General features: G+C 36.0%; 3 protein-coding genes across 10 annotated transcripts in view; 2 read left to right on the top strand and 1 right to left on the bottom strand.

Annotated features, from left to right (window-relative positions):
• Positions 1–162: 162 nt before the first annotated feature.
• LOC115451438 (cytochrome b5) lies at positions 163–20676 on the top strand. Of its 2 annotated transcripts, XM_037444239.1 has the most exons (5): positions 163–227; positions 372–530; positions 8881–8969; positions 11558–11668; positions 17740–20676. In XM_037444239.1, the coding sequence occupies exons 2-5, from the start codon at positions 414–416 to the stop codon at positions 17810–17812; spliced, it is 390 nt and encodes a 129-aa protein (XP_037300136.1). In that variant the 5' UTR covers positions 163–227; positions 372–413; the 3' UTR covers positions 17813–20676. The 2 variants fall into 2 exon arrangements, with proteins under 2 accessions (XP_037300136.1, XP_037300135.1); XM_037444238.1 differs by lacking the exon at positions 163–227 and having other exon boundaries at positions 234–530.
• On the bottom strand, positions 19742–22319 carry LOC119190915 (apoptosis regulatory protein Siva-like). Its single transcript, XM_037444236.1, has 4 exons — positions 22107–22319; positions 21878–22026; positions 21155–21303; positions 19742–20816 (listed from the first exon to the last, which is right to left on the bottom strand). Exons 1-4 carry the CDS (start codon positions 22213–22215, stop codon positions 20777–20779), a joined length of 447 nt encoding a protein of 148 aa, XP_037300133.1. The 5' UTR covers positions 22216–22319; the 3' UTR covers positions 19742–20776.
• A 244-nt stretch (positions 22320–22563) lies between these two features.
• Positions 22564–27957, top strand: part of LOC115454457 — a 31837-nt gene continuing 26443 nt past the window's right edge. For all 7 annotated transcript variants that reach the window (XM_037444234.1, XM_037444233.1, XM_037444235.1 and 4 more), the window contains exons 1-2: positions 22564–22950; positions 24404–27345. In XM_037444234.1, coding sequence (XP_037300131.1) covers positions 22867–22950; positions 24404–27345 — 3026 coding nt within the window. In that variant the 5' untranslated portion in view covers positions 22564–22866. The remainder of the gene's footprint in view (positions 22951–24403; positions 27346–27957) is intronic.

The raw sequence follows: 27957 nt of genomic DNA, 5'->3' as shown, positions 1-27957 counted from the left end.
CACATGCCAAATTCCATGTAACTCCATTTAATCTAGGCTTGAATTAGGTACTTTCGAAAATATATCTAAGGATTTTTTTACTTTTTAAGTTTACAATTATCGGGATGTAGAATTGTATCTTTATTGAAATGCCAATATGACGTTGCAGTTAAACTATCGCATCTTATTACTGGCAACACTGACTAGTAAACTGTCAAAAGGGAGAAACGTCGCGGTTCGTTGTTCCGGTGGGTATCTACGTATAGTTTTAATATTCCAATAAGATTTTATTACTGAGCGGAGTGTTGAAACGCACAGACGGGTGGTGTGCGTTGTGGAGTGGTTTAGTGCTAAATAATTTCATACATAAGCTACCGTTCATTTGCCGATAGGCGGTCGTAGTGAAACTCGGCACGACTCAGCAATAATCAAGGATGGAGGGAGAAACAAAGCTGTTCACGCGTGAGGAGCTGAAGTGCAGGTGTAAGCGCGACGACGCAGTGCTCATCATCCACAATGAAGTGTACGACGTGACCAAGTTCCTGGCCGACGTAAGTATTCTTCATACATATTTAATTGCGCTACGTGTTCCACCGCCTTTGGACGTTTCGCGTTATCTACAACGAATATGATACTCGAATATAGCATTTTTTGTGATGTATTTAAAACTCAATTTCATTTACAGAAAACGTATTTGACATTTGTGAGTTCAAGTATTTCTTTATTTATCTACATGGTGTCATTTATTTATGTTCCCAATTTTTTAAAACGCGTTTTCATTAAGTTTGGGTATAATTGTATTTACCGATTTATTTGAGGTCTTGATGGGTTTAAGTATAATGTATATAATTTTAAATCAATTCTTTTATTATATTTACTAAACAATGTTATAATAAAGTATTGCATAGGTTTTGCCCTGGGATATTATTTGTCTTGATAGGGGTAGTTTTATATTGCTAGTGTAGCAATTCAGGTAGATTGTTGCCCCTAGGTGGGTAGTGAGTCAAAAGGACTACTACTGTATAACTCTGAATGAGTGACAACAGTTGAAAGCATAATATAATTTTTAAATCAGGTTGTAGGACATCTTATCATTAAAATAGTTCAACCAATTTTTAATGTAGGATATTTATATTTTATGTATAAATTAGATATTAAAAATAAAATCTTATGTCATAAATTGGTGGATAGAATAAAAAAAAAGGTGATTTTTTTAATAAACTTTGTTTTTCTATGCACATGTAATAAAATAAATGGTATCAAAAAATATTGTTTGCTCATGATTCATTTAAGATTTACTTGTGAAAGTCAAGCCAAAATTGTTTGTAAAACCCAGTACATTAAAAAACATGTTATTGTGAATTGCAATTTACAATGCACAATTTTTAAGTGTGCCAACTGATAACATAATGCATGTTGTGCTGAACGGTAGCAAAGCGTTTAAAAATGTATATTCTGTAGATAACAATATAATATTATCTTCCTGTATTTAACATACTCATTAAGATCTTATCTCTAAAATATATTATTGCATCATATTATTATATTATGTTTAATTGGTATGCCTTATATTTGATGACTAATGAATTATTTGATGAATCTAGGAAGTGGCAAGCTAAGCCAGATATAGCCAATAAATAATATATGCAAGAGAAACATTTTACCTATAGAATATTAAAATAAAACATACACACACAACACCTTTATCCCAAAAGGGGTAGGTAGAGACTAGAGGTACAACAGGGGCACCCATTTTTTGCCCTGTGTGTTATACTATGATGTTACAGAGCACAAACCTATCGCCGTATGAGGCATACAACCCCTTGCATACAAGACCTATCACCAGCCCTGCCCCTTTGTGTCCATATATAAATAATAATATTGCCAAAGTGTACGTGAAATGATGGCATGCATTGCCTAACTGTGGAAATAAAGTGGCAAAAACTTGTGAAACTTACAACAGAATACCCAGAAAGATTAAACAGAATCAGTAAGCAACAACTTTACAGGATGACAATCTCCATACGATACTATGCAGTGCTATGTTCTTTTATGAGTTGTGGATGGGGCGGAGCTGCTACTGTTTATGTACAGTCTTGACTTGTACTGTCAGGCGAGCAACTTGCTCCTCATCTCAGCCTCTTCTCATTTCTCAATTAGAAATAAAAAGATATTTGGTATTATTATGATAAATATGATGTTCACGACATAGGTTATTGTCATCCACATGGATTAACTTTACAACCTTTTATGTATCTATCAAATAGTTAGCCCATTTGAAAATGTTGAGACAAATGTTCATTTCAAGTTTTGTCATATTTGCATAAATTCCGTTAAGGTTGTTATCGTTTTTTTAAATCGTGCGGTTATACCTTTCGTTTGTATCTACGCTGTATCTTTCGAGTGAAATTGAGCAGATTGCATCCGGTTATTGCATTAAGCGCTCCGCTCTCCCATATACTTGTTCAATTGAACGCAACGCAGCTGTACCTACTTCGGAAATAAACACGATTGAATACGTGAAGAATAAAAGTGCATCAGTGCAAATGCCCGTAAACTAAAGAAATTTTCTGGCTTAATTATGGATTGCCGTTGTATCGTTGCATGGAATCTATATCGTACTTTTATAGTAAGTTTATGTGTTAGTTAGTTATGTGAGATTTAGCAGGTAATTTATTTAAAAGAGATTAAGCTCGTGTTGCTTTTCCCTGGTCAAGTAAAATTATTACAATTCACACTGGAAGGGCGCGCAGCGCCTTCCCCTCAATGTGAATACGCTTGTAATTCGCCAGCTTCAACTTAACGTGATCATGAATGAAACATTCCGGTCTAAAAGATGCTTCATCGAGCGATAGAACTGTAACGACGATTGAAAATCAAACACAACTGCAACACAAAGCAAGAATGCATTGTAAGTGTATAGTCTCTAACTTTTTAAATTATCGTCTTCGATAAAGCGCCCCTCTCCGTTTGCTTGAAGATCCTGTAGACTTTGTTATTGACAATTGGCTTACAGTTGCGCAAAATTTAAAAAAGGACTCGGTAACAGTCGAGTAACATGTCATTGCAATATAATTATTTAATTAACGTGACAGTAAGCCGGAGTCGACCGCAACGGCTTCTTTTAAATGCGCCGCGCTCATTGGCCCGCTTAGTTAATTATTCGCTGGATTTGTAGCCTACATCGACGTGTCTTTATGATCAACAAATGTATTATTTATTGTAAAATTTTATTTCTAAAAAAAAAGGCCATGGTATAGATATATTCATCTACAAACTCACTCATACTCATACATCAACATACTCATCAGTACAATTGTCTGAGAATATCATGAAGTCATAGTTTTCTGGTGCGTTTCGCAAGATGCAGGATATTTTCAGAGACGCAGACACCCTAGTCCCTAATTCATCTTTGCCTTATCTCTATTTCATCTTTAAGCCCAGCAAATTCATGATTCCAATATCATGAGAGTTTATGAGGTCCTGTCCCTTGTCCTATTACCGGACTATGCTATACTTAATGACTAAGCATTTTTTCAACGACATTTTATGACATTCGTGGAAACGAATTCGTGTGTTAAGTTGAACATTTGGACGTAGGCAAAAACCAAACAAAATTGCAAAATTGATGTTCCGTTTAAAATAATATGTTCAAGAAATAAACACGCTACGAAAAATTGTTGAAGCATTCTTGTTCTCCTTATGAGGCGTTAAGTTGATTTTTGCTTTTTTTTCACACTTGCAAAGATTTAAAGTAAGTTATTTAAAAATAATAAAAAAAACTTGAAGGTGATGGAAAATCCATTCTGTGATGTAAGACCTACGTCAAATAGCCGCGCACAACTGATTCAAGAATAAAAGTGGTAGGAAAGGTGACAGGTCAAATTTGTCAGCAGGAAAATATAAAATGGTTTTAAACAGCTACTGTGCTAGAAGCTGCTATAAACAGTTTTTACCCAGTTAACATTCAGGGTCCTGATCCCGAGTCCTATCGGCTTAAGGTTTTATATAAACAACAGATTACGGAGTACGGACCCACGCTTACAACGCAACAGGGCTTGGACCAATGCAAAGGTATACCTATGTTCAAGTCCGCATTGAAAATGATAAAATATTTCCTCATTTTATCAGTTTAACATAAAAAAAGTAATGCTTGTAGTACATTATTAGATTCGTTTTATAATCTGCTGTATGCTAATTACTACTCTATCGGCGTTCTAGAAATCCTCATACCTAACTTCTTACTAGTATTGACTGCTAGTTCAACTGTTTACTGTGATTATTGCTATTACATATTAACTAACATAAATATTAAATAATAATAATACCAGTCCTGTATTACATATTGTACCACTGCAGAGCACGGGCCTTTTCTACTATTGAAAAGGTTTAAGCCTTAGTCCACTACGCTGGTCTAGTGCGGGTTGGCAGACTTTACGTACACTCGATTGTTCTTACGGAAAATTGTCAGGTATGTAGATTTCGTCACTATGATCAACTTCTCCATTAAATTTATGGTATTTGATTAACAATAAACACATCACTTCCGAGAAGCCAGAAGTGTATGCCTTAGGAATTAAACCTGTGGACCTTCGTCCCGACGCGACGGTCCGTTTCAATCCCAATAATGTTATTATAACGCAAGCGAAGAATATAATGGGTGGAATTACGAGATTGACAAGGTATGCTTAAAGCAAAAAACATAATATATAAATTACAAGCACTAGGACGTACAAATTTCTACTAATACTTATGTAGTCTCGTGATCCAAGCTCACCGGCACATGATAACTTTTGTTGACAGAGTTCGTTACAATTCATCTTTGTTGGATCAAGTGGTTTATGCCTTATGGTTTAATCTCCTGAAATTATAGTTAAGGCTAATTACATAGTAAGTAGCACTTGAGTCGTTTTAAAATGATTTTTGTTCATGCTAACATCTAATAATTCTAAGATGACGTAAAAATATTATTATAGTTGTTAATATCTGAATGGTCATTTTGGAAAAATCTGTGCAGCACAAGTCAATCGTAGTTTCAAATGTTTGAGAAATACCTACCACCAGATTCAATTAGGCCATAAGAGACGCTGCAGGATCCGACATAATGGCTCATTCACGCCAGTCGTATTTCGGAGTCTAAGAATTATGTCAAGTAAGTCGTAAAATGTGACGATTGTCGAGGGACACGAGGTCCCAAATCCGGTACAGCGACATCACAGTCACTACTGAACAGCTTTCAGTTTAAGTATATTTGGGTGACGTGTTCTATGTTCTATTAGTATTGAGGTTGGTAAAGATAATTTCTCACGCATAACGTGTTTTGTCGGTATTTGCGGGCTTTGCCCTAAATCCCTCTAAAGTGAAAGCGAACTAGAGATCTGAAGTTCGTACGTTTGAGCTAATACGCAGGTGTCAAGAGAAATGTGGATAGTATAACAGATATACCTACTGTATTGCTGTTTACTGTACTGCTGTTCTGAAACTGTAGTAATCGGTAAGTCTCGGGCTAATAAATGTATCCCCTCGCAGTACCTAATGTAGGTAATCGCGAACTAAGATATGGCGTCCGTCGTATCACGGAAGACGTCAATTACTACACATAATAATATAGTCAGTGTCGAAACGCAATCTCGGGCCGCTACTATTGTGAAGGTCAAATTATATTATATAATTGAACTTTGGTCTCCGTGCGATGGAACCGATGCTTCGAACACTACGAGATGCCTCGTAAAAATCATACTTGGGTAAAAAACCTACAAGAGCTATGCAATTTTTATGAGATTTTACATGTTTTATTTTGTAGGAAATCTTCAGTCAAGGGCATATGGAATAAGGAATATGTAAATTAGATTTCAGTGTGAATTGTTTTTTTTTTTTTTCATAATATAAAATCGTTTTTCATGTCGGTTCTTGTGAATTACGCTCGTCAGTAATCCATTAAGCTGTGACCGTCGTCCGTGACGTCACAAGTCGTAGTCGGATATGTGTATAACGATATTTATGTAGAGTGCCTGACAGTCAAGCCAAAGAAAGGAATTGATGCATGAAAACTTATTAAGGGCTTCCCTCGAGCAAACAGCTTTGAGCTTTTCTTTTATACATTTGCGACGCACAAGTTACTCCCGGGAATATGCAAAGAATTACGAATATTTTTTTTCTAATTAAATAGAGTTTACATGTTGAAGAAAATATATTATGTCTAAAGTATTTATAGGTCTTGGGAAACTTAACCAACATTTAATAGTAAAAATTAAAACAAAATACCCTATTTTTAACGATATATCAATCTACTTTTCTTTTTATAGTTCGTCGATCGCGTGACTTCTGACTGTCAGGGTGTCAGCCCACTCGTACGGTTTCTGAGCGATTGCTGCCATTTGTCAATAAATCGGATGCAACAGCTTAACGTGCTCGTCTTGGCTTGAATTATAGCCTTGTAAGCTTAGTAACATTCGTAGAAAATAGAAAATTACCCTTCATAGATTTCTGGGGGACAGATCTTGTCATCCAAGTGTTACATTGCCTGGAATATTTTTGCTTAGTTCGACCAGTAACTAGCTCTATATCTACAATATAACTGTAAAGTAAGGAGGCTCAACAAAAATGCTAACCTAACTGATAAAGACCTTCGCTGTACCAGTTTTGAAACAATTTGCTAGCACACGAGTCACGAAAGCATCCGAGCGATTTGCAATTTGCAAACGTTAAGGATTCTATATTCAATAGTCAGTGGTTGAGAATTCACAGTACTCAAAATTCAACAGCATGTCACTAAAATTCAGAATAATATACTTAAATACGATAGACTAGTAGTAGGTAACTACAGGTTTGATCTTATGATCATTTACAATTATTTGACTTCATGAAGCTATTCTCTTCTCTCGACCTATAGCCACGGCATGCAGCGCTTTGAAGAAATTTAATTCGCATCATCATTAATGACATGCGGTATCTTCTGTTAACTATGTATTTTAAAAAAATATACATATAAAAAAGCTATGCTTTACCTATTTTTATTTGTAAGTTTTATACCCTCTTATGGGTATTGACGTCATGTTTACGCACATAACAAAAAATATGATAATTTATTTTTGCTACAAATTCAGAGCTATAGCGATAGATAAATGGAATACATTCTGACGGATATTTTCTATTTTAATTCGTGTCGCACAATACAAAAACATTCCGTTTCCAGGAATATATGGTACCTAAGTAGACAACAGCGCTTGGGGATAATGTATTTTATAATATTCTATTACATGCTGAAATAATTCGCATGAAATAAAAAATAATTCATATCTAGCTGTATAATAAATAAAAGTATATTCTACAAATAACAATACAGATATATTTGTTAATAAAACTATATTGTAAGAACTAATTACATTTGTGTGAAAGAATGTGTTGTCTCGCAGCCCTCAATATGAAGTTATTTCAATATTAAGTTCGCTGTTCACATTCCCCCTGCATATTTAGGGCGCAGAGTGGTGGCACGTCGGTGGTGCTCGGAGGAATTTCTCATTTCGTCGCCTCTGGTCGAGCCGATGGGAATTCTTCGAGCGGACGCCTTCATTGGAATTACAAAAGACGAATTGTCAGAATATAGGCTGGCTCTTTCAATCTGCAATATTCCTCATTCATTTCTATTATTTAATAAATACACCCATCTCGTTTAAACACAATTGATCATAATTCACATTCCACTTCAATTATGATTTTTATAGTTTGAAGTTTCATACTGTAGTCAATAAACTCTATCATTCGGTAGGTTTAAAATCAATAGTGTGTTGTATGTTAAAGTTTATATCCAAGTTTACATTAAATACATGAGCCGTATCATGCTTAAATAAATATTTCATTTTGCTTTTCACCACTCTCTGACGAATCACTAATTCATTCTACGTCCATGCATTATGCATAGGAATGAAGTAAGGAATACGGTTATTGGTTATCTTCAAAGGAGTTTGTATTTCTATGTCAATTCAATTATAATTTTCAAGTTGTTAACGTGTTTACACGACACATAGCGGTAACAGCTAAAGCTGTCATCAGCCGAACTGATCAATTTAGCTGCAGCCACTGTTGCTTCATACCAATTATATGAAAACGTTTTAATATTGTCAGCTGATTCGCATGTATCTGATGCAACAGCCGCGTCAGGGCGATAATTGAATGTTATGTACTATAGGTGCATAATATTTATTATTTTGTTCCGGGTTTCATAATTTTAAAGTTGCTCATAGTTGTTGATCACGCTATTGTTTTATTATTGATGTTGTCCATACAATCTTATCAACGATAAGGTAGTTACATTAAGCAGATAATATACATAGTAACAGTTTTGTATAATAAAGTAAAATGTGGTTTGTTGAGTCTTATAGTATGGAGTCGTTACTCCTTCCTTCCAACTCATGTTGCGCAAAACAACGTATATTCGAACTACCTTTCTGAGCTAAATCTTCTTGAATAAAATATACTGAAGTGTTCTTTTCTAACTGACATATTATTAACAATAATTAATTGCTTATGACAGTCTGCATTAGATTTAACGCCAGGTACTATTATATGTGAAGTCACTGCTGAGCTTGGATACAAAAATGGGGAACTGGCGGTATTCCGTATCTCCTAGTAACTTGTTTTAAATAAAGGTTACCACCACCCCTAAAACAGCCGTAAGCCAGGATCGGTGGTGGGACGCATATTATGACATCGAGCGGTGAACTTCGGCGTCTCTAGGAACACTAATAATTTGTTTTAACCTGCACGCAATTGGATGAAATAGAAGGATAGGGAGGAGTTGGATTTTTTTTTTCATTTCAAATAGGTTGTCTACGATAACCTTAGCAGCCTTTGCCTAACTTAAACTTAAATGTGAATAACCGATCGTTTTGTTTGTTATAGCACCCGGGCGGCGAGGAGGTGCTCCTCGAGAAGGCGGGTCAAGATGCCTCCGAACCTTTTGAGGACGTCAGTCATAGCTCCGATGCCAGGTAATAATCTGGAATTATGTATGAGTTTCTTGTATGTATATGCAAGTATTGGACACATTTATGTTGGTATAGCGATACCATATCACCATAAAAACAAATGATCGCGTCTCTTTGTACTCCTTAAGGGATGCACGAGCTTGTGTTTTTACTCCGTAATTAAAAGCTATTTAATACAACAGGTAGAACGTTTGAAATAGGTTGTATCAGGAAACATGCAGTTAATTTATATTGCGACCGCACCTTAACAAATTAAATTAGGTGGCTAGCCACCTAATAATCGAATCGTTTTTAACTAGAACACTACTTTGAAGTGGGCCATTGCTCTCTCCTACTGTAAATGGTTTGATTTATTTACAATGGAATGATAAAACAGTTGATTTGAATGTCATACACATTTATTTTCATCTTTATATCGATCCAGAAGCAGTTAAAACGGTCTTATGATTTTAAAGTTATGCTTCGAGAGGAACAGTATCTGCTTGCTTCTTAATATTATCTTCGATTGCACCACACGACTGTTGCAATACCACTACTTTGTCTGAAGACATAAATGATTACGTTGGCCTGTCAGAATTTAAAACATATTTAATTAGGGAATGAGCCATTAGCCTAATTTGGGGTGTGATTGTTTGACGAAACAAAAACTTGGCGGCGGACGTGCGCCGTAACCGGGTCACCAGTGCTGCGGTCTACAAAGTTTAACTTCTTTGTTTAGTTGAAAAGGCTAGGAAAAAATACCGTTGAAATCTAGAGTCCGTGAAGTGCTTTAATTCAGTAATCTATTTTGTTGTTAAGGTATTTAAAATCACACCTTAATTTAAAGCCTGATTCATGTAATCTGTCTCGCCCTACAGAGATGAGAATATAAAATATATTCTCATCTGCGAGACCGCGTTAAGTAATACTGGATATCACTTGTTTGCACCTATGATGATATATGGATCTGTTTCGCTCGAGTAGTTCTGATATTGTATCCACTACATGATACTGTTGTATAAAAATACTAATGAGACGTGTACATTCGAAGCCGATACCTTTTATTTTGTTTTCGCGGAGAAAATGCCTTATGACTACCGCCCAGCCTTCAGGAGGGGGGGGGGGGGGACTGAGCTGTTATGTTGGGGTCACCGTGCCTTACGGCGTTGAGCCACCCGGATTTGATCTTTACCTTCGGGTGACCGCCAGGCCGAGTCCCTAACCTATATACAACGCACGGCATACCAACTAAAACTCCGCGGTGGCCCTCTTCGGCGCATTAGGGACGACTTTGGGCTTCCTCTGACTGAAATGTCTAAGTTTTCGTCCGCAGTCGTCCCTGTTGCGGCCCGTCTCCTATGGGGGGGGGGGGCTAAGAAGCCCCCGCGTAACCGAAGGACGCTCTCGGCGTCAACGGCAGCATGAGGCCTACCTTCCACGCTGCCGTCCATCCCAGGGGTCATCACAATGTGCGAGATGTGCACAACGTACACTAAGGGCGGACGGCCCCCAGCCGCCCGCCGACGACCCCCGATGGCCCCGATAGTTAGATTAGTCGCCTTTTACGACAGGCAGAGGATACCGAAGTGGAATTCTCCAAACGCCCCCATTCCACAGGGCAAAAACTAAGTTCCTTTTTCACCTACTTTCTCCTAACTTAATGGAACGTCTTAAGATTAACACGTCAAAACCAAGCGATGACGCAATACGAAAATAGACCGGCACGGCTTCACGTCACGTCCCCTACATTGCCATGCCATTAGAGTTCCCCCTAATTACGGCATTGTGGTGAAAATGTGCTTAGTTATTTATGTACAGGCATAATTTGCTGGTTGGGTACGAATTATATATTTTACTGCATCCGACTGGATAGCGTTGTCGCTGGGTGTAAGGTTGTAGTAATAATAAGGCTCGCGTACTGTTTCTCATTGGTGACATTCGGAGTCAGTTTGGGTACGTCTGGTAAGAAAGGATGTATACTTCTCGGTACTCGGGTGTCTATGAGTAGATTGTTAATCAACGTTGTAATTGGGCTACACTGGTCTTAACACCAGGTTCACTGTATCTAGTTTGCAATGCCAGCACATAATACCTTTTTTTAATTGCTTATTATTATTTTATGAACCAGTTAAACTGCCTCGTGTCGTTTTCCAATCGGCGCTAATGAGTATATAATTACAATGAACTGTTCGCATCGGAAGCTGAACTTTACACTGAGATAAACAATAATGCTATAATAAATGTAGAATATTTATACTATAGTGCATAATGTATAGGTAGTAATAAACAATGTAAATATCTACACGGCAAGTCACTATTTGTTAAATTGCCCTAGATTAATTACATTAATTATAATATAAAGAAAGTGAAAAATATCTTGTGCAATAATCACATAACTAATTTAATAATAAATAAGCGATCGTACATATCTTGCATGAGATTCCCCGTCTCAATACGTAGGCACAACTACTGCGTCTGATACTGCCACTAAACATGCGGTATGTCAATATTGTGTTTAGTACAGTGTAGGAAGTGAACCTATTGCCTAATTGGATTCGAATCCAGCGCCTCGGTAATCAGCTGACGTAATTAACCAATTCTCTACTCCCCAGGGCCCTGATGAAGAAGTACAAGATAGGAGAGCTGGTGGAGTGCGACCGGGTGCAAACCAAAAACTCCTTCTCGCCTAACTGGAACAACGACCAGTCTCAGGAGCAGGGCAAGTGCGTTATCGGCTAGTACCACTACCATCAACACTACCACCATCACCACCACCACCATCACCACACACCACAGCAATACAACGTCGACAATACATTCAATTGTTATAGAATTAATTAATATAGGAAACTAATTCCACCCCCCAATATTTCTTAAATTAATTCTATAAGCGACGGTGGTTACATACTTCTCTACATATGTATTGCTTTTTAGGTAGTTCGTGTCATTTGGTCGTTACAAGGCAGCGTGTTAAATGTTTATATTAAGTTTTTATTGTTTTAAAAAAAATAATATTTGACCTAGGGTTTGAAAACAAGTTTTGCCTTTGTGGACGAATGTAAGGACCTTAGTCTGTCCGATGTAAAAAAGTTTTGTTGCATAATATTAAGTGAAGGTGAAATATATTTATATTCATTTAATGTTTACGTCCGGAAGCTAGATTTATTATGACGTTAAAAGGAAGACCTTCAAATTATAATATGTTTTAGCTGTGAAACGAAAGGCAGCGTGCGATCCCCAAGCCGAGTCAAATATTTGAAATATCTTGTGTATATATTTTATATTAGAGCTTGGAGATGTGGTAAAGTCTCTAGTAGTCCACACGCATCAAATGCAAAATATTGAGATTTTTAAAAAAAGCCGTATAAAAAATGTTTAATTTTTTCGTGGAGTTAGTGTTCATCAGGATTCAGCATGTGTGTCGGTCGAATGTTTTATGAAGTTGTATTGCTGTGTCAACATTCAATTCGTCTCGAGCGTTGTACGCGAAGTAGAGTTAAATATTTTTCGATAACCACCTTCAGCTTGTTTACTAAGCTTTTTGTGATCAAGTTTGTATCTAATGTTAGGAATATTATTTTTGCAAACGTGACACTTTATTATAACTCGTTTAATTATTACCTGTCTTATAACGTAAAGGGAAAAAACATGTTGTGTGATTTATATCTGTATAATCATGTTCTGTAACTCCCTTTTACATTGGATGCATGTTGCTCCTGGTTAAGGTTCTCTATTACAAGACAGGTAAGAATAACAAAAAAATATTTACAATCCTTACTTTTGAAATAATATAATTATAACATTTATAATCATTATATGTATGTATATAAGTATAATATGCTATTGCCTAATGTTAATTAATAAGGTTCATTATAACAATAGCGCTACCACATAATATGTTTTCTTAGTTGATCCTTTTTGGGTAGTGTTATCTGGTTTCACTTCTAGCCAAAGTAATTACAAGGTAATCATCAATTAGATAGATACAATATTTCGACAAATTTAATTACGAAAATTACCTACTTTTTAACTATACAACTATAGAAATTATCAACTTATTATTTTATTCAGAATATCGTGCAATTCTATGTGGTAGCGACGCCTATTTTCGCTCATATCTATCATTCCAAAATATACATTCTCTCTCACGTAATAATAATGTTTATAGAAGCACATGGCACTGTGTGATTATATGCTCATATTATGTACTTACTTAACACTGTTGTGATTAAGATCTGCGTAGATTTCGCTTGCCCTAGGAAGTATTGTAGTTGGCTAGAACATATATGTAGAAGAAGGCTTGTTTAAAATTGTAGCATACGTAGGCAGGTATTCACTGGTATCATTATATTACGATACTCAGGGGTGACTGGTCGCCTATGAGTATCGTACTGTGAGAAAGGCCTTAGATTTGAGTCCAATGCCACGTTTGACTTTGTTAACAATGCACTAGGTTATTTAATAATTTAAATGATGATATATATACAGAATACAGATACAGTAAATAAATAGATGAAGATGTTGTTGAAGCTGTATTTTTGTAATAATTCCAGAGACCTCAAATATTTAATTTGTGAAGGATTTTATTTTTTCTTAAATAATAATAGTATGGCGTAGAACTCGGTGCTATATTTTATATAGATATATGCTTGTTACGTCTAGTTACATGTTAGGGCAAATCTAAGGTCACCAACATTTAATGTGAAACAATAAAAGTATGGTACAATATATGCGCTGGTTCGTAAGTTCATCGTGTTGTTTTAACCTTTAGTTAGCCGTGCGAATAGCAGCCCTCGACCTACATCATCATAGAACGAATTATTACAAAGACTCATTAGTACTTTAATTCTTATCATAAAACCTCTTACATTATTCCGTAGGGATTTTATACAATCGTTTTTTTCAGAGTATCCAAATTTGTAATTCTATAACACTGATGAATTTTTGGAAAAGTATAAGTTTTCTATGCTTTAAATTATCTATTTATAACTGATTGTCGATCAGTGGGTGGATAATATATTTTAGTCGTTAAAATTTGTTGCAGTACATATTTTATGAATAACTAAAATATAATTGTTTTATTTTTACTAATTATATTACTGATCGTCAATCTCCAGCCCTTTGGTCACCCTTTGAGAATGAACCCTGTAGCTACGAGTGGTTGTTACGTATCTGGGGTCACTCCGACCCCGCGTCTAACTAAAGGTTGTATGTTGTGACCTTTGATGCCTATTTCTGCAAGTCCGTAGCGACTGAACTGGTCAATCGGTGCTCTCGACTCTGTTATAATGCGTTATATGTAATAGTGAATAAAGTAAATTATAGCAAAACACAGTAATTTCATTGTTACCTGTACACCTTCCTTATTTTTTGTCACACAGCTCCATGTGCTTTTTGCTAAATTTATTTATCAACATCCTAGTTATCCTTTTTTACCTTTTATTTCAATATCACCGCATAGAGCATGATATAGATTTTTGTTTTTATTGTAGCGTTAAGTAGCACATTCATTTATCTAAGTAACATAACTTGCAAATGTTATAGGATACAGCACATAGACATTAAATATAAAGGTCGTAACAATTTCGGAAACTAAAAATTATAGATAAGTACTATAATTAAAAGTAATGTAATATATTTATAGCCAACTTAATGCGGTTACTTTTCGACAAGCGATATTACATATTTTTTAAACGCATGATTCTGTTATTTTTCGTAAAAGAGAATCAAGTAAGAAAGTTATAATTATTCGCCGTGTTTATTTTGGATTTAAGCTAGTCAGAGTAACCTCTATGGAGTGTAGATCTCAATCTTAACACGACAGAGGTTCATTAACCACGTATACCTACTGGCCGTGCTAACCGCAAAACGGGTAAGTTAGGGAAACCTTATTCCGAGATAAACGAAGTTTTGTAAATATAGTGTAAAACGCTCTTTTTACAGTAAACATTATATTAGCAAAATAATTACAGAATACAATTTTAGACATTCTTTTCACAACGTCCAGCCAGAGAGAATAATAATCGAATAGTCGCGGCGTGACATATCTTCTCTTCTGCCAGCCTGCCCGCGCAGCCGAATACTTCCGGAAACGCCCGATGTCATCGGCTAGGATAGCGGCGCGTAACAATAGTTTTCTATGTAAAAATTAGATGGAGAAACTGTCTTAAGGTTTTTTTGAACAAGTTCTAAACAAGATATCGTTATTTGGGTAAGTTCACTGAAAAGGTATTTCATTAAGCTATCTGACGACATAAAAATCAAGATTTTGATTTTTTTTGAGATACCGCTATGAGCTTAGCACGGCAGTATAGTGTAACTAAATTATTATTATTTTTTATTTCGCTCATTGTTGTTCAGATTAGTAAGTTAGTTAAGGTATATTGGCTAAGCAAAGAACCGTACTGGCCACCCGTCCTAAATGTCTTCAGTTATTTAACTCTTGGTAAGTTTGCTTCACGAGAAACTAGCGCCTTGTCTATTTCATTCGCCAAGCATCGGGTAAGCGCAGTTTTCAGAGTTAAATTTCCACAAGTACAAAAAAGTTTTTTCTATTCCTACCTTTCAGTTATAAAACTAAGTATCTTAATTTTTTTTACTGTTGAAACCTGTAAGAAAGTACAATGTAGTCGGCCGTAAAAGTAACTGAACAAATTCTAAATCTCACATCGTCTTTTAATTTTATTAAGATATTTTTTTCTTTACTGAAATAAACTTCAAAGAGACAACTTTATTTAAGATAAAGAAAAAATAATATAACGATTGAAGTTAATGTGTACGAGCGGTTTAAATTTTGAATTTATTCAGCTGGTTATGTGGCTGACTGTTTATACGATAGGTTTTCATTAAGATAATGCAATGTATATTTGTATATTCGTAGTATTGTTAAGTATTGAATACGTTAACAGCTCTTACAATCCTTTTAAAGATGAATGACTGCGTGACCTCTAGTCCAAAAATAACCGTGACGTCACAAGCATCGCGTGCCACACGCAAGCTCGGTTCACCTTAGCTCTTTGTTGCAATGGACTGAAGTGAAGACGCTGAAGTAAACATACATAGTTAGTTTTATTAGGATAAACCTGCCGTATAAGAGTCAGTGTGACTAGACTGGGTAGACCGACAATATTTTTGATTTCAAGCGACTTACATTATGTTGTAGGAAACAATAGCCGAGCTGGTATTTTCCGTTAATATTTTGTAAGAGAAGGATTTGTCGAAGCGACTCAGTAATACTGTAGAGTGTAGACATAAGTGACTACAATTACATGACTGATGACTCTACGGCACGTAACACATACTTATGTAGCGCACATTATTTACATAATTTAAACGATCATAAACAAAGTATTACAGTTTACTATCCAACGCAATCATGTATTACGTATAAATGCAAAAAGACTATTTGAACTAAGCGTATTGCCTGTGGTTCCGGCTGTGTTGAATCATCTTTTTTTAATATAAATCCCGGTAAATTTATTGAAAACAAAAGTGTGCTGAGCTTATCAGATTATCTACTATATGTACAAGACTTGGTCTGTTTGCGTACCAAACTGGGAGCACTGAGAACTGGGAAGTAATACAAAGATTAGTACAAATTCGGCTATTTCCTAGCAAACATCCAAACACATTGTCAATTTTTCATATTATTAAATAAATATCTCTAATGAACAGATAAGTGGACACTCAATGGATAATATTTATCACTTCTATTTGTCTCTTAAATAAATTATATTATGATATATCGAAGGAAATGGCAATAGTTAGTTAAAACAAAATGAATCAATTGAGGTGTAAGGTTTAAGCCATGTTATATGTTAGAAATAAAAATCAGGCATAAATTAAAAAATCTATACCCAAGGGTTCACCATAAATAAGGCTTTCGGAATCATTCACAGTCTATCGATCCGTATCCAATCACCGTGATGCAGGAATACCCTCTAATCGAATGCTGTTACAGTTGTATGTATATTAACTATAAAACCAAGACTTCATACTTGTACAATTAAATTAACTTCGAAAATAAAATAAACTTGTATAAAATATTATGCATTCTAATTAATAATTATTACCATAGGGCCATAAGTATGTTCAATATTGCTTGTCCCACTGTCTTGATAATTTTGGCATAATATCCCAAAAAATATTTATTATTTCAACTAATTATTTTGACCCCTAGTTGAATAAATATAATATATATATTTATATAATATATTTATTCAAAATAATTATCTACGCAATTATGAACATTAAGTACTTGCAAAATAAAAAGGAAATTGTATTTCATGGGCAGTTCTAGCGCTTGATACCTGGGGGAAAGGGGGCTCTAGTCTCGACTTTCACTCGTATAAAAATGAGTTTCAGTCCGATTGAAACATCTACTTCAAATGCATACACACGTGACCAATGAAATTCACTTTTCGTATATTATTGACGTTCGGTTTGAGTTTCCTCCTTGGCAACGACCCAAACCAAGGCGAAAATGCTCTTGACCCAATTTTTTATACTTCACTGCTGATTGAGTCATCTGAAGCATTTGCGGGAATGCAAGCTGCTTAAACAAAATTTTACTAACGATAAATATATCGTCGACTTTAGGATGCAGGTTTTTATACGACTTACTATAAAATCTTACTTTTACTGATATTAATCACATATTAACAGAATTTTGCATGCATTGCCGTTTGCCGATCTCTACGTAAGGAATCTAGAGAATGTGAAGGGCCGATCGCCTGACCCTCTAATATCAAACATGTTTTATGTGTAATATTGGCACGTTGGTGTTGTTCGACAGCTGGGGTTCCTGGCTGACGCCGCTGCTGCTGGGCATCGCCGCGACGCTACTCTACAGGTACCTGTTCGCGTAGTGTCGCTACGCAACGCCACGCCACAGCCACGCCACGCGACGCGACCTGCATTCATCGACTATAGAAGCAATAAAACGCAGACTATTTTGTACTGAATACATTGTGAGTTAGCCAAATGCTTAAAAGTTAAAAATTAAAAAGGATTTTACATCTTGTGTGTAAAAGTGCTATGATAAAATATGGATCATTGTCTACATAGAATACAATCAGAGGCTAAAATAGTTCGTACTGTTTACAAAGTTTATACTTTAAACGATATATTGATTCGTTTTCTCTGATTGGGAAGAATTATATCTCATAGAAAATTACAATACAAATTGAACACCGTTTCGTTTTGATATAAATAATATTGTTCGTTCCAAAAGCTTCGCGTGAATTCTCCCTTGTCAGAGTATACAGACTCGGCTCACGAACACGAATTATGATACAGTTATTTTGTCTGTACAAAGTGCAACAATGGCTATTCAACATATTTACCTGTAAAACTAAATATAGGTACCTAATATGCCTAAAGCGTAACTGCGTCCCAGACGACATCGCTTCCAATGAAGAGAGAATTTTCTATTAACTAATGTTAATGCATAATATTAAGCAATATAAGATAAGAATGTACGGCGGTGCACGATGCCGTGAGACAGTTGCCTAAAATAGTTATAATAAAACAAAATCGTGTATCGTTTGAAGCCTACATTAGCAATTCATTCGTACAACCAGTTTAAAAATAGGACTCGAAATTGCCATACGTTTAAGATTCTCGCTTACATGTAGTAAAAGAGACAAATTAGTCGCCGTGAAGTATCTGTAAATGAGGGGTATAAAACGAAATGGTCCCTGTCCATTTTTCTAACAAGATATTTTGTGTAATTCTCTAGTATACCGATAATCTGAGTGTAGGAACGGCACTACAAGTGTGCATCTTTGGATTTTAATATAATAAAGTTGTCATTTCAGGGTAAATTTCTTGAACAGGTTGTACTAATTTATGATGTGCTTTGACGTCGCGTGGCGGTAGTGTCACAAAGTCCCATTTGGGACCCAAAAAATAATTTATTTTGACATTGTTCTTGCTGCCTTGAGCCACGAATATATGCTATTGCTGTTTAAGTAAGGTGTTATAAAGACTACGTTAGATGTGTAAGCGGAAAGTGCATTTTTATTTTCTTTAACTATGGGCTACTGTTAATGGAGTTGTACGATATTTTTCGTCAATGTTGCATTTGTTGGTGTGACGTATGTACATTATTTCAACTTACGTATCGGCAATATCTATAGGTCCGGATACCCGTGAGGACGGGAGCACTGTCTGTAACTGTAGCGCTCGCCTATAACACTGCGAGTTATTTTACTGACATGTGTATTCCGGGGAGCTCACAGATATTACCGACGAGTAGTAAATATGCTCACCCACAACATAGCTATATTTATTAGTTGAATCATTTATTTAATTCATGTTAGTTTTACTGTAGCTGTTTGCCAACATAATATGTGTTGAAATATTGGAGTGAAATAATATACGGAGCATACCAGTTATTATGCTTTTTGTTTGTAAGCAAAGTTATTTTGTGGTATATATTTACATGAATGGATGAGGGTATTTTTAGGTGCTGACTTTCAATAATTCGCCTAGCTTGCGAGAGTTCGTGTGTTTTTACCTATATATTCTATAAAATATGTCAATTATAACAAATTGTCCATTTATGTATAGATGATTCATATATTTCATAATTTTGCACAAATATATGTTTTATGTATATGTTGTGAGACTTGAGCGCACAAGTGGCCTGTAGTGTGAAGGTAATAAAAGTGCAGGTTATTTATACCTACAGTAACTTGGTGTGCAAGTCATAAAAGCTTGCAATATAATTCTGAATCATATTCACCAATAAGACTAATCGCTTAAGGACAATCAATTATAAAAAGTGCAATTAATTCTTAGAAGTACTTAATACATTTATTAATATGGATTCTCATTATAAAATGTTTGCTCGTAACAGTACAGTTCAAAGTTATATAAATGACAAATAAACATATTTCCCTACTTTTATGGAACAGTAACTACAGCAATAATTATATTATTTTAAGGTCTATTGGCATAGTTCTGGAAACCTATGAAGGACATAGTTGTAGTAGAAGTTACACCATGCAATGATGAAACATTTTTTATTACTTTACATTATGCACTATTAATATAATTCCATAATAAAGTGTAGTTTTGAGTAAAGGCTACTTGTGCACTTCAGGTAAAAGTTAACACACTAGTCACTGTTATAAAGTCCTAGGAAGAGTGATAGTTTATGAAAACTTTATGACACAGCAGGTCATTGACCCCTGTACAGCTGTTTGCATAACTAATTAAAAAAATTAAATGTATGTTGAACTACATTTGTATTTGGTTTTAAAAAGTTCTAATGCCTACTATAGTGGCTTTTTGCACAATTTAATTGAAATGAAAATCCTAACTGAATATAAATCATACATTTACTTTTATATACTGCTAGTGGTGAATATCTGTAGACTGCATTGAAATTTCTACTCTGTTGCGTCAGTTAACCTGTTATTAGTCTCAAAGTGTTCCTTACAATTTTCAAATAATTAATACACATATAAATTGTGTTTATTTGCAGACTAGTACCCGTCTACACACTTATTACATGTGCTCAGTCATACAATATGTCCACAGATATTTATTGCCAGCATCACTATTCTTGAGTCCTAAATATCAGTGACTAGTAACACTTCTCAGTTGTGACGTATGTATGTTTATTTATAACAATTATTTGTACATTTTGCATATTGTTTGTATACTTTAAAGTGTTGGATGCAAAGGTGTATGACTTTTGTTACATTATACATAAACCATGAAATATGTATTTCATTTATTCTTACAACCTCAAACAAACATTACATTTTAACAAATAACAGTCTTTAAAAATTTATCTACTTATTATAAATAATAATTTACCTTTAACCATAACAAGACACACATACTTCGGAACTTTCAGACCTGAAAGTAGAAAAATAATTAAAGTCTATTATACTGCAACATTATAATAATTAAGAGAAGCAAGATAATATTTTTTTTAAATCACATAATATATTCATCAATAACTATGCATTGAAATAGCTTGTCAATAAAGTATGTTGCAAAACTTTAACACATAGATTACCAACAGTCAATTACATAATATAAAATAATGTACAAAATTAAACATAGAAAACCCTTTGTGAGACCAAAGGCATTACAATACAGCCCACAGCTTTTATTTTATTGGGTCAGGGCAATGTGATCGCTTTGTATATTTGCTATTATGTTTTTACTTATAAATATCCCCTATTACTTACCCCATTAGCATGCACTGGCTGCAGTGCGTCAGACTGCAGAGAGAGCAGCTGTGTTGACAGTTCACACACAGTGCCTTTTCACAGTAGCTGCACTGGCCTTCTGAGTTACCTCCACAGCTGCATAGTTTAGCTTCTGGTTTGTTTTCTACCTGGAAATTATTAAAAAGAAAACAGTTTTACTATATAACCGTAATTATATGAATGTAGTTATTAAGGTCCAAGGTAAAATTTAAATGAAAAAAAGTTTTGAGATTTAATTTGTCATACACAGATAAATGAACAGATACTTATTAAATTTAAATATTACTATGTGAAGAAAAAATGTTATACCCTGTTGTTTTATTTTATTTTTATTTTATTTTATTCAAAAGGAACAGAAAACAGTTACACATTAAATAAGTAAAGGGTAAAATTACACATGTACTGCATTAATAAACATGTAACCAACAACACTGTTCACAGTTTAACAGAAAACTTTACAAAGAAGCAACAGACGTCTATAAGTCATAAGTATGAGAAAAGCTTGTTTTGGGAACATTGGGCGCATGCGAGGTGTGCCATATTAAACTTCATAATATACAGGTGAGCAGAAAAATAAAATTTATGGTTTGCGATCAACTTTCGACCAGTGGGTGACTACTACTTAGTTTTTAATTTAAAATTAGCCAATTGAACAAAGTCTAAATAACGTTGTCTTCAAAGATTATATCAAATCCAACTTACTATATTTCCAGAATGCAACAGGCTTCCGTCCTTGCCTAAAAACAGCTGTTTCATTTTGTCTTTTCTAATAGTTTGTGTATCGCAAGCGTTGACAATATCACTACTAGTTACTTTCTTAGCACCCTTATACAGCTTGTCTAGAGTTTTTTCTATAAATAATGATATAAAATAGAATTAAATTTTTTATTAAAAAAGCGCGGGTACGTGTAACAACTTATTCATTTCTTACCGTAGACGTCTTTCAAGCGATATTCGTTGTTGTTGAATTGTTTTAATCCTACGTGGACTTTGCTTTGAGGTATATAATCTTCCATGTAAGGATTTGCTCTTTTAGCCATTATTGTTGTTTAGTTGGTGATGTTTTTATTTGGTCGCATCAGCGTTATTTTTATTTTACCGTGGCGCTCTGTCACCAGACTGTCACGTCAATATGACAATTTAGAGTATCAGCTGGTGATGCCATAGACACAAAGAGACTAGTAACCTCTTTGCTAGTAGCTTTCCATAGTATTTTACGCTCTGTACTATTTATTTTTTGAATAATATGAATTATTGTCTTCTATTTATATATTCTTTTAAATGAATATATCTAAATATTATATACTTAATTAATAAAATACAACATAAAAAAAAATATTTACAAATAATAATTCATCAAAATGTATGATTATTTTGAAACACTTTTTGTGATAACATGGCGACACTGCCAACAGGGCACCTTCGATCGATGGGCTGCTGTCAACAATTTTTTTCTAAAATATTTATAAAATAAATCGTATCCGATATAGTGGTTTCTATCCAACAGCCCGAGCTTTGTACACGTCAATGAATTATTACAGCCACCTGCCCGCATCGTTTAACAAAGAATAGTGAGAGTGAAAGTGTATTGTGTGCGCCTTAGTTTTGTGATAGTGACGGGGCTGGTTTCGGTGGAAGCATATGTGATCGGCTCCCTGCCGAATGTTACGTAAGGTGTGGTAGCGCGCGGCATGTCGTGGATGAAGCAACGGCAGGGCGCGGGCGCGCCGCCGCCCGTGCCCGAGCGGCAGCCCTACGCGGCGCCCCAGGCACAGGTGAGAGCCGTGCAGGTTATATCTACTAAAACGTAAACAATGACGTGGTCTAATAGCTCATACAAACCTATTGCAGTCACTATCATATGATTGATAAATTGTCATGATAATTTCATCCTGTGAGAAATTATAAGCATTGAAGTCAATCAATGCTCTTTTAGAATGCTAATAGAACTTTTTTTGCTTAATGAGAAGTGAGAGTTCAATATACAATCTGTTAGGAAGGGACATATGGATAGTAAACAACAACTAGAATATCAAGATAGATGGTATCCTATAGCAAATTTATTTATCAATAGCTATTTATGTTATTTGCCACATCTTCACTCATATTGCTAGTCAAGTCAATTTCTCAAAAATACATGCTGTAAAATCACTGCAGAAATAAGATACACTTCTTGTATTTCAGTAATGAAACTATTTACTAAAAGTGGCATATTTATTCCATCATTCAAGTAAATCAGAGAATATGTACTTGAATGTTTGTCTCAATAATTTCAAGAGGCAAGCATACATCCAGCTTTGGCAGTTTAGTCCCTCATATATCTATAAAAATAGGGTTGATTATATTTTCAAAAATATCTCATCATCACCTGCTGTGCTGATTTTAGTATAATGTGGCTTTACAAGAAAAAAAAACAGCAAAAAATATTGTGTAACTCTTATTCAAATCGTACATCTTCATAAAGTGAGTGTTTGTAAATTACATTGTTTCATGTTAGATAGACTTCTTTTGAAATAATTTTATAACATTTTAAATAGATGTGCGTTTTGTTTTTAATGTTAGAGAAAATCATAATTATTAATAATATAGAAACTAATTTATTTACATATTTCTATTTATATAATCATCTTGTTATTTATATTCTACAGTCTTAAAAATGTTTGTAGTATACATTTTACATTTTAAATTACCTTATGTAAATTTGGTTTGCAATGCTTATACTAGGAAGTAGGACTTAGAGCTGCATAGTGCATAATGTTGCTTTCAAGTTTACATAATAATTGTTACACATAAACATAATTCATGAGTTGGGTTCAATATCTTATAAAATAGTATTGAGTCCCATATTTTTTAGTTCCTTTGGGACCTAATCTACATAGATTTTACCATGTAGATATTGATAATTAATGTGGTACCAAAACTAAACTAACTAAATTTTCTATTATAAATTCTTAAAAGTGATTTCTGTAATATATAAAATAGCATACTTTTATTTCCAATTTTGCTAGACAGGAACACATAGGGGCTGACCCTACACCATAATACACCATAAAAAATGTAGTATTTTTTAAGTGAAATCTCTTGCAAGTTGTATTCATCTGATGTAGGAATTGAACTCAGTATCCTATGGTATAATGCTCAAGTATTTGGTCAGTGAAATAGTTAAATATATTCTAACTGTAAAAACTAATATAATAAACATTACATTTATAATGGGATTTGTTGCAGCCATTTGGGAACCAGCAAAGCATGTACCCAAACTATCAAGGTGGGACTGGTAATCCTCAACAACAGTATTGGCAGATGCCTCAGCCTCCTCAGCAAGCCCAGTTCAACCAGCAATATGGACAAACTTACCAACAAGACTATCCAGCCAATGCCAACCAATTCTATTCACCTCAAAATCAATATAATCAGAATTACAATCAGTACAACAATCCTCAGCCAGGGTTCAATAATCAACAACAAACATTCTATCAGAATCAACCAATGCAACAACAGAATTTTTCACAAAAAACTAATTCAGATGCTTGGGAAGACAACTGGGATTGGGGGTGGGATGAAGCATCAAAGTTACAGGGTCAAAAGTCACAAACCATGGTGCAACATCAAGCAGCACCTCAACAACAGCAGCAACAGCAGCAACCACTGCAGCAACTGCCACAGCAACAACCTCAACAACAACTACAACAACCACCACAATTGCAACAACAGCCAGTGTTTAACAATGCTAATGTAATTGAAGAGAGTTTTGGTGGTAATGACAGTTGGAACTGGTCTATTGAAGAAAAGAGAGAGGCAAAAGAACCTGTCCCACAAGAAGTGGTTAATAAGGAACCAGATACAGTACCTGTCAGTCATCCGCATGTGAATAGCATAGATCATGAGCCCCATGTTGTAAACAGTGTGCCAGATGTTAATCAACATGGTGAAGAAGTTAAATCACTGAGTGATAGAGAAGCTGTAAAGGAACGTTTACCAAATTTAGCTTTAGGAAAACGATTCCATTTAGATAATTTAACACCTCAGTGGTCAATAGAGTCCCAAATGTCCCAGGAGTCTAGTGATGGACCCTTAACTCAGTCTGAAGGCACTTATAGAAGTGAAAATCAGTCTAGAAACTCGAGTAAAAGTAGTCCAGGATTAAATACAGATAACTCTAATTTTAATTACTCTCAACCTGGGTTGGACGAATATCATCAAAATAGTGAGTGGTCAAAATCAGATGACCTCACATTGGCAGACAGTCTTCAAAACAGTAGCAGACGTCAGAGCCATGATGAACTGGCAAATTCAATGCAAGAGATGAGGTTAAATAATCATGAGAATTCTGTGCAACTGACACACGAATCAGTTAACGTACACGAAAATGTTGTGGCAGCACATCCGCCACCGGCGTTTTCGCCAGGAAATTTTCCACCTCCTGTGTCTTCAAACTCACAATCTTTGCCTCCTCAAGCACCAGCGCCAGTGAGTCTTCCTCCGCCGCCGTCTATACCACGACCACCGTCGTCATCTGGATCATTGCCTAGGCCACCTTCTTCCAACTCTCTTCCACGCCCGCCTTCCTCCTCTGCCCCATTACCGCCATCTTCAAGTGCAACTTTACCTCCCCCACCTATTTCATCAGCAACGGTATCGCCTCCAGCGGTGTCTGCATCATTACCGCCTCTTTCCGCCGCCAATTTCCCCCCACAAACCTCTTCTAACAACCCATTCAAGCATGCTGGGCCATTTTCACATAAGTCTACATCAAAATCTAGTGCAAGTCACATGCAGTTCCCTGCGCCCATGTCCAATACGACCATAGCTGCGCCAACAGTGGTAAACAAAGTATCACAGCATAGATTGCCGGTGGGATTCGAGGCTAATTTAGAGACAACTCCAGATAATTCCGAGAGACCTGATCAACCACAAATGTCTGCTTTTAGACCGATGCCTGTCACTCATCAGGTTCCCGACAATTTGGAAGTCGCGCCACAAAATGATAGAAATGAATACTTACAAACGGCGCACTTGTCTGGCAGTGATTATGGTGAAAATACGGACTTCAGTCGTAATGTACCGCCTCCAGGATTACGCAGGATGGTTGTGGGCCAACAAGAGTCCGAGTATAGTCAGAGTTTGAATATATCTGGCGACGAGCCTCCTCCAGGCCTTGCTCGCATGGTTCCAGGCCAGCAGACTGAGGCTGGCAATGTCTATAATCAGTCCAGTGGTAATTACATGGACCGCCATATAGACGGGCAGCCAACTGATAGCAGTAACAGCGGCCGCTACAGACAGGCGGACGGTCAACAAACACCGGACAACTATACTCAGCCTTCCTCTGGCGCGGGAACCGATAGGAGACCTATTGGCTTAGATAGAATGGTTCCCGGTGAGCCTAGTAATGATGAATACTCTCAGTATTCTAGTACTAATTATGGAGGTAATGAACAAAGGGTTGTGACCGGCGTCGACCATGACTTCGGTCTGACAATCGACGCTGGCCCATCAGATATCAGAGAACAAAACGTCGACGGGTCAGACTATTCTGAACAAGCATCCAGAAATCCACCAAGAAATGTCATAGGTACACGGGAAGCTAATGACGTTACTCCAGACTTTGTAGGACCGCCAGAGGAGAACCAAAGGGAGGGCATAATGGAAGGAGAGAACCTGCAAGATTTAAGCATCATAACATCGTCAGAACTGGCGTACTCCCGGGAACAAATGCTGGATGGCGCCGACATAGTCGTAACCGACGCTGGAATCGATAGGAAAACCGACATTTCCGACTCCATGGACCACCCTGCCACCAGCTCCAGGAGACAGTCTCTGAATCGCGCGAATACTTCTGGTGAAGATTCTGAGAGGGACAGAACGTTTAAGTCATCCCCAAGGAGAGACAGACACAAGCCATCTAGAGATCGAGACAGAGACAGAGATCGGGAGAGGGAGAAGGATAGTAGATATCCAAGAGACGACAAAAAATACGAAAGGGATGATAGAAGAGCGGGCAGGGACGAGAGACGCCCGGAGAAGGAACGGAAAGATAGGGACAGGGCCCGCGATCGGAGGGAAAGGGATGAGAGTCCCGAGTCGCGCCGCTACCGCCGCAGCACCAGGGGCCACCGGTACGAGACCGAGGACACCGACTACTACAGCGACAAGGAGAGGGACCGCAGGTACGGTAACCACAGCTCATGCAAATGTTTATAACCTGTTCTTAAGTTAGTTAATTCACTAACCCTTTAAGCCTACAGTCTGAAAACAACAGTGATATTTTTTAATTCATTCGTTGGTAACGCTCCCACAATCCTCCTGATGGTGGGTGTTCAAACTCGGGGATCGTCTATCGTTCAATGAGCTAATTGCTTCTATGCTGACTTTCTGTTATAAAAAATATAAAGCTATAAATATTTTTAACACCAACACCCATTTCCTCAGATGCGTCTCATTGATTTGCTTTGCTTAATTGTTTGTATGGATTCCATTTTTTTTTTATTTATTTAAATATAAAATATTGACGTGACATTGTAATATCCTGATAGTGTTTATACTCGCACGGACGTTACGCTTCGTAGATTTGTTAAGACGAGTTACGGGAACACGTTGAATGTTATAGTGTGGGTGTGTAACAAAATTATACTAGTTAAGTGGTTAATGTCATTTAAACAGACCATAATCACACTTAGCCCTATCCAAATAAAATATACGTGACTGTCCACCCACGAGGTGGTCCATTTATAGAAATATTATTGTTATTTGCTATTACAATTTCTTAACTATAGCTATCT

This window comes from Manduca sexta, chromosome 28 (assembly GCF_014839805.1).
Source record: "Manduca sexta isolate Smith_Timp_Sample1 chromosome 28, JHU_Msex_v1.0, whole genome shotgun sequence".
NCBI lineage: Eukaryota > Metazoa > Arthropoda > Insecta > Lepidoptera > Sphingidae > Manduca > Manduca sexta.
This window is presented reverse-complemented; position numbering and strand designations above follow the sequence as displayed.

Excerpts from the sequence above, each read along its gene's own strand:
- LOC115451438 (XM_037444239.1), top strand. The coding sequence starts at position 414 with ATGGAGGGAGAAACAAAGCTGTTCACGCGTGAGGAGCTGAAGTGCAGG. Across the intron at positions 8,970-11,557 it reads AGTCATAGCTCCGATGCCAG|GGCCCTGATGAAGAAGTACA; the intron begins GTAATAATCTGG and ends TCTACTCCCCAG. Across the intron at positions 11,669-17,739 it reads CAGTCTCAGGAGCAGGGCAA|CTGGGGTTCCTGGCTGACGC; the intron begins GTGCGTTATCGG and ends GTTGTTCGACAG.
- LOC119190915 (XM_037444236.1), bottom strand. The coding sequence starts at position 22,215 with ATGGCTAAAAGAGCAAATCCTTACATGGAAGATTATATACCTCAAAGC. Across the intron at positions 22,027-22,106 it reads TCGCTTGAAAGACGTCTACG|AAAAAACTCTAGACAAGCTG; the intron begins GTAAGAAATGAA and ends CATTATTTATAG. Across the intron at positions 20,817-21,154 it reads AGCCAGTGCATGCTAATGGG|GTCTGAAAGTTCCGAAGTAT; the intron begins GTAAGTAATAGG and ends TTCTACTTTCAG.